Below are 6,912 nucleotides of genomic sequence, written 5' to 3'. Positions count from 1 at the left end.
TCCTTTTTTTTTTATAGCAAAGTATATATTTATTTCAACGGTAAAAAAAAATGTAGGCGCATTGTACTTATTTTCATGATCCTTTTGTATAGGAAGCCGGAAGGGCAATCGATATTGGGGTTAGTTTGACAGCATTATTGTTATGCGTAGTGAGCAGAAGCTCTTTGCAATTTATCGTCACTGTGCCGTTTGCTTCCTATGGGTAAAGTGCAGTGATGTATCGCTCTCTCGCGGCTGTCCATATCAACATATAGGTGTGCGTAACAGCATCGCCGTGTGGTTAGGATTGGTACTGTAGCATCAAGCGGTCGCCCGGAGCAACGACTGGTGAGCACCACTTTACTGGAAAGCCAGCGGGGGGTAAAAGGAGGGGAGAGGCGGGCAGTCAAGGGTGCACACTCAGCATTACTATGGAAACAAGTCAACTGTGCACGACGCAAATCTCGTGGTCAGCTGGGTCCACATAAAGGACATTCATATCTTGACTCATACTGGTTAAGGAACCTTGCGCGGTGAGTTAAAAAACTATTTGGTGGAAACCATGCAGGGGTGCATACCTCAGATATACGTGCATTGCTATGGTACAAACATGGGCATAAGTGTTTTGAAGAATGGTTCTGTTTTAAACTTTGCTCTCTGGACTATGATTTCAAATGCTGCCTAACCTTAAAGTACCAATATCTCTTCTGGTCCTTCATTTTACTAATAGCATTTATATGAATGGTTCATGTAGGCCTTTGTGTTTGTATAGGTATGTACTGTATGTATGTATGTATGTGTCTGTCTGTCTGTCTGTCTGTCTGTCTGTCTGTCTGTCTGTCTGTCTGTATGTATGTATGTATGTATGTATGTATGTATGTATGTATGTATGCATGTATATATGTACAGTATGTATGAATGTAAAGTATTTAATATTTATTATAACATGATTATTAGTATTATTATTGTGTATTTGTGTGTGCCTACCTGTGTGTTTATATATATATGTGTGTGTGTGTGTGTGTGTGTGTGTGTGTGTGTGTGTGTGTGTGTGTGTGTGTGTGTGTGTGTGTGTGTGTGTGTGTGTGTGTGTGTGTGTGTGTGTGTGTGTGTGTGTGTTGACCAGATAGATGGCGTCTCTGGGCTCCTCCAAGCTGCAGACCAATATATATATATGTGTGTGTGTGTGTGTGTGTGTGTGTGTGTGTGTGTGTGTGTGTGTGTGTGTGTGTGTGTGTGTGTGTGTGTGTGTGTGTGTGTGTGTGTGTGTGTGTGTGTGTGTGTGTGTGTGTGTTGACCAGATAGATGGCGTCTCTGGGCTCCTCCAAGCTGCAGACCAAGATGAGTGCGTGGACGCCCCTCAACCACCCAGTAGCTAATGGCAAGGTAGCTGAACAATCTCTCTCTCTCTCACCCTCTCTCTCTCTCCCCCCCCCCTCTCTCTCTCACCCTCTCTCTCTCTCCCCCCCTCTCTCTCTCTCTCTCTCTCTCTCTCTCTCTCTCTCTCTCTCTCTCTCTCTCTGTCCCCCTCTCTCTCTCTCTCTCTCTCTCTCTCTCTCTCTCTCTCTCTCTCTGTCCCTCTCTCTCTCTCTCTCTCTCTCTCTCTCTCTCTCTCTCTCTCTCTCTCTCTCTCTCTCTCTCTCTCTCTCTCTCTCTCTCTCTCTCTCTCTCTCTCTCTCTCTCTCTCTCCCCCCCTCTGGGGGGGGGGGGGGGGCATGCCTGGCTCTGTAGCAGTAGCTTAATTGCTGCGTGAGCATGAGGGGAGGATGTTGTTTGACATAAAACTCTGATTATGATCTGGTTCTTTCTTCAGGTCTTTTCAGAGAGACGAACTCTGCTTGTTAAATGGGTGAGCTAAAAGTACACACGTTAAGACGCACATTTTTTTTAAATGTTTTGATCATGTTGAACCCTCATGTTTTATTCTTATTGGCTTGGTTGAATAACAGATACCAAATACAAGTGTTGAATCTATATTTAAGTATACTTACATTAACCCGGCAGGTATCTCCATTTCTTGGGATAGTAATCACTAAGTCTATCCTATTCTGTTCTATTAAATAATCTCTTTTTGATATATTCCATTCTACTCTATTTATATTGTATTATATTCTATTTCATTCTACTTTATTTCTATAGTACTATATTCCATTCCATTATTTTCTTATCATATTCTAGGTTACTCTGTTTCATTGTTATGTACATTGTGCTCGTCGTTTACTTAAAAAATATAGATAAGAAAGTCGTAATTTATTCCGTCAAGTTCGACAAGTGGTCGGAGGGCCAGAGGAAGTGTGTCCTGCAGGACTTCCTATCCCGGTGTTCAGCGGCTCAGCTGCGGTTTGTGAGCAGCTCCCTGGAGCGGCAGCTCCCCCTGCAGGCGGTGGACTTCACCTGCATGCTGCCGCGGGTCCTATCTCTATTCATCTTCTCCTATCTCGACCCCCGCAGCCTCTGTCGTTGTGCCACGGTAAGGGGCAGGGTCGATCTGTCAGCTAAATGTAAGCAGTTTAACCAGGCGGAAAACGCCTAGGAAGCCCATCTAGTGTGTTAAGATTCAATGATTTGGTTTTAAATTCTAACTCTAGCACATTCTAGGACTGTTGGCCCTGTCCTGGACCTGTCTCCCATCCAAGGTCCTACTAGGCTGTTGAGTTTAAGGGTGCTAAACCCTAACCCTAAAACAAACCAGAGAAACATAATCCAAACCCGAAAAACCTAACTATAGTATGGAACCCCAAGGGGTAAGGACTACCTATTAGGGTCAGGTCCCGAAGCAACAAGAGACAAAAGGAGGAAAAGGGATGTTTCACATGATCTCTTATCAACAATGTGTGTTTGTCCTGTGTTTCCAGGTGAGCTGGCACTGGCGGGGCATCGTGGAGCTGGACCAGCTGTGGATGCCAAAGTGTGTGCGCCTCGCCTGGACTCTCCCCTTCTCCCCAACCCCCTATGAGACCAGCGTCTGGAAGAGGCTCTACGTGGAGACCGTCAGGATGCTGCGATGCATGGGACCCCAGGTCAGAGGGGTTAGTGGAGGAGTCAGCGCAGGACGCGGGGGACGTCTAAAGTCATAGATACATGCCCATGATGTTTAATACCATACTTATGATGCAATGATAAAGGGTATTTGAGGTTATGAATGGTTATAATGTTTGTTGTGTATGTCTGTATGTGTGACACACCCTTTGTTTGTGTTTGTGTGACCCTGTTTGGATGTGGTTGGCCCTGTGTGTGTGTGTGTGTGTGTGTGTGTGTGCGTGTGTGTGTGTGTGTGTGTTTGGGCGTGTGTGTGTGTGCATGTGTGTGTGTTTGTGTGTGTGTATGTGTGGCACACCCTGTTTGTGTTTGTGTGACCCTGTTTGTATATGTATCTGTTTGTACATGTATGACCCTGTATGTGTGTGTGTGTGTGTCTGACACCCTAATTGAGTGTGAATGGCCTGTTTGTGTGTATGTGTGTGTGTGTGTGTCTGTGTGAGACGTGTATGTGTGTGTGTGTGTGTGTGTGTGTGTGTGTGTGTGTGTGTGTGTTTCTGTGTGTGCGTCTGTATATGTTTGGGTTTGTGTGCGCATGTGTGTGATCTCCTACACCTCCCACCAGACCCCATGCTGCCAGGCATTCATAGTTCCTGAGGTCACCGCCATCCGATCCGCGACTCCAAACCCCATAGAACAAGCCCTGTTCGACCAGGTGCGCTTGATATACACCCCCCAGCAGGCCAGAGACGAACCTTCCAGCAGGAGGAGCCTAGAGGCAGGGGAGGGGCAGCAGCCGGGCCTGGGTCTACCTCCATGGAGACACGCCGACAGACACCCTAAAGACACCCAGCGCTTCAACTACCTGTCCAACCTGGACCCGGTGGATCAGGCTAAGCAAGCGTATGGCTAGCTTTCCCCGCTCACCTCCTCTAGCCTCTATCCGTTTGAATCCGTAACCAAATTATCTCTTTCAGGACATTGCCCTCCTGTTGTGGTATGAACCACCATACTGTACATTTTGTATGGATAAGTACACAAATATTAGTTTATTCTGCCCATCCCACATTTATTGGTGGTCCCCTGCTGTAACCCACTATTGGGTCACGAACCAAAACCCAACAAAAACGCATTCTCTCTATGCTTATGTTAGCCAATGCTGTGTGTTCTGCGTGTTCCTCCAACCACTATCGACGCTTTTGTCGATTTATCTCTGACCAGGCAAATGCGGGGCAGCATGGACAGCGTGAGGAAGCCGCTGACTGCGGGCAGCTATAAACTACGCAAAGCCAAGTCCCAGGTAAACGGGTTAGCTAGCACAGTAGCACCGCTAGCCAACTTCTTGCTCTAACTTCTTGACCTATTGTTGTAATGAAACAATAGTTCAGGAATTGAATGCCTTTAAGAGGGTAATGGAATTGGAGACAGAGAACATGGCGAATATTTAGAAGCCTTACACTTTGTCCTAAATATCCTCAAATATAATTTGATCACTTCAATCGAAGAAACACTCTGCTTCTGAGTTTAGCAACGCCTCCCCAGCGTCATTCTCCATCTTCCCGCTGGTTAGATGATGCTGTCGTCCCTGGACTTGGACTCCCACTACAGACCACTCCTCCCTCCCTTCTCCCCTCTCCCACCTCCTCCTCCTCCTCCTCCTCCTCCTCCTCCTCCCACAAACCTCCATCCATATCTGCAGCCAAGTCAGACACGTCCAGACTGGGCCACGCCCACCCCCTCCTCCTGCGACCCCCATGTTACCATGGCGAGCCGGGCGGCATCGGCCCAGTGGAATGCTGGGATCCGGCCGGGTCCGGTGAGGCCGGCGGTCCCTAGACTGAGTGTGGAGGCCCTCAGAGCCTCCCAGCGGACCTCACGGACCCCTCCCAGTAACACATTTAACAGCATGGTTATTTTAACTCTAAACAACAAACGAAAAATATCTATCGTAATCAATACATTATATATAGGTATTGATGAGGTTTCTTAAATAAATACAATTGGGGTAAAAAACTCAGAACTTTCCGACTAGAAATTCAACACCTTAGCCACTTCACGATACATATTGGCTACACATATATGTGTTTTTAAAAAGGAACACAAGAAAGTGTGCAAAGTATTTTTATCATTAATATTTAGGACTAACAGTTCCTGGTTTACAGTAATAATAATGCTTCAAATACCCTCTCTTCCCCCCAGGCGTACCGCTGTTTGAGAGCCAGCCTTGGATATCCTTGGATCATAGAACACCCAATTTACACCCTCTGCTGGAATAAGATGGAACTACACTAAACGATGACGTTCAACTGTATTGAAGCTCATTCGCTCATGGATGCTGCAGTTTAAAATGTGCTCTTTATTTGTGGGACCTTTTGAGAAAACCACAGTATTGTCTATATAGTATGTATAGTATTGATTATAAGCACAGCCACAAACTTCTCACTGGCTTTATCATTTATTCCAAGAACCCTATCCAGAGAATGTGAAAAAGAGATAGGCCTACATGAGAAAGAAAAGTCAAACAAAATACTGACTATGTAAGATATGTATCCCTGTTAAGTTTAAATCCACACAAGCATTCAATACAAGGTGAAATCATAATAAACATTGATTCAGAACTCAAGAATTCAAGAAAACGAAAAAGGATAGCTTTGTGTCCATCAATTTTTTGAAAAAGTTTTACAAAAAAACAGACAGTATTTGAATTCACTTTAATCATGGGAAGATACTCCCCAACCATCCAGTCCCAACCTCCAACTCTGGCTCCATACAGTAATATTTGTAAAATAAACAAAAGGAAAGTAACAGGGGATTTATTTAAAACACAAAAGGAACATATCGCTTGAATGAGTTTCAGTAAATTAGTTAAACCAATCTACTATTAAACAAGTGAACCCAACCTATTCTCCATAAACAATATAACAGAGTTAGATAATTATCTTGAACAGATACGATGCAGGCAAAAAACAATGCTGAGGTTTGTTCAGTTCAGATTAAGACTCTAATCCAAGTTGGCTCAGATCTGTAAAACAATCATTTAATACTCTGCCAAGTCTGAATCATTAAATTATGAAATATAATTTGAATGTGAAACAACTAGTTTTTAACAATCATCAATAAAAAAGATTTTGGAAGACAACTGAGAGAGCTCAGTCAAAGTCAGATTTGAGAACCAAACCAAACATGTATCCTAAATTAACTCCCTTCTCAACAGTTCATGTAACAATGTATTCTTTTCAACTTGTGTTTTTGAAACAAAATTAAATTACTAGGTACAATATCCACCGTGAGAAAAGGACACCTCTGAAAGAACACGTCATCCCTTGAAGACACGCTAGGAAAAGATTAGAGAGAATAATCTTGCCTGATTGGATTTCAAACACAATAGGATCAGAAAACCCTGTTTGGGTTGAAGCACAGCAGGGGATGACTTATTTTCACCAGTCCCAATTCTTGAAAACAGGTGGCCTGGGTGGTGTTCAAACTGAGATCTTCTACAGACTCTATGAGAAGAACAGGACCACTGAGAAAAAAGGAGAGAACAGGAAATTCCCCGAAAGATCGAGAGAACAAGGGATTGAGAAAATCAAAATACAATTATGGGATAAAAATGATTGGCAGAACAAGCATTCAAGAAAATTCAGAACAGAGGGCGAGAAAACAAAAACCAAACCTTATAACAAACCTTACACTTAGCCTTATACTCTAACCCTCACACACACACACACACACACACACACACACACACACACACACACACACACACACACACACACACACACACACACACACACACACACACACACACACACACACACGCACACACGCGCACACACGCACACACACACGCGCGCACACACACACGCACACGCACACTCACACCACACCTGTAGATGGCACTGTTGAGCTACAAGAGAAGACGAGGACCGTTTATTTTGGTTGGTCATTGGTTTG

At 44.3% G+C, this 6,912-nt stretch overlaps 1 protein-coding gene across 8 annotated transcripts; it reads left to right on the top strand.

Moving 5' to 3' along the window:
- The first annotated feature begins 204 nt into the window (after positions 1–204).
- On the top strand, positions 205–5,606 carry fbxo16 (F-box protein 16). Of its 8 annotated transcripts, none has more exons than XM_030344443.1 (9): positions 205–512; positions 1,281–1,365; positions 1,793–1,828; positions 2,243–2,449; positions 2,835–2,999; positions 3,584–3,861; positions 4,180–4,258; positions 4,658–4,867; positions 5,158–5,606. In XM_030344443.1, the coding sequence occupies exons 2-9, from the start codon at positions 1,285–1,287 to the stop codon at positions 5,248–5,250; spliced, it is 1,149 nt and encodes a 382-aa protein (XP_030200303.1). In that variant the 5' UTR covers positions 205–512; positions 1,281–1,284; the 3' UTR covers positions 5,251–5,606. The 8 variants fall into 8 exon arrangements, with proteins under 8 accessions (XP_030200303.1, XP_030200299.1, XP_030200298.1 ...); XM_030344439.1 differs by having other exon boundaries at positions 207–512; positions 1,285–1,365; positions 4,529–4,867; XM_030344438.1 differs by having other exon boundaries at positions 208–512; positions 4,529–4,867.
- Positions 5,607–6,912: the final 1,306 nt, after the last annotated feature.

Source organism: Gadus morhua, chromosome 21 (assembly GCF_902167405.1).
Source record: "Gadus morhua chromosome 21, gadMor3.0, whole genome shotgun sequence".
Taxonomy (NCBI): domain Eukaryota; kingdom Metazoa; phylum Chordata; class Actinopteri; order Gadiformes; family Gadidae; genus Gadus; species Gadus morhua.
The sequence above is the reverse complement of the archived record's forward strand: the minus strand, read 5'-3'. Positions and strand labels throughout refer to the sequence as shown.

Excerpts from the sequence above, each read along its gene's own strand:
- fbxo16 (XM_030344439.1), top strand. The coding sequence starts at position 1,285 with ATGGCGTCTCTGGGCTCCTCCAAGCTGCAGACCAAGATGAGTGCGTGG. Across the intron at positions 1,366-1,792 it reads ACCCAGTAGCTAATGGCAAG|GTCTTTTCAGAGAGACGAAC; the intron begins GTAGCTGAACAA and ends TTCTTTCTTCAG. Across the intron at positions 4,868-5,157 it reads GTAACACATTTAACAGCATG|GCGTACCGCTGTTTGAGAGC; the intron begins GTTATTTTAACT and ends TCTTCCCCCCAG.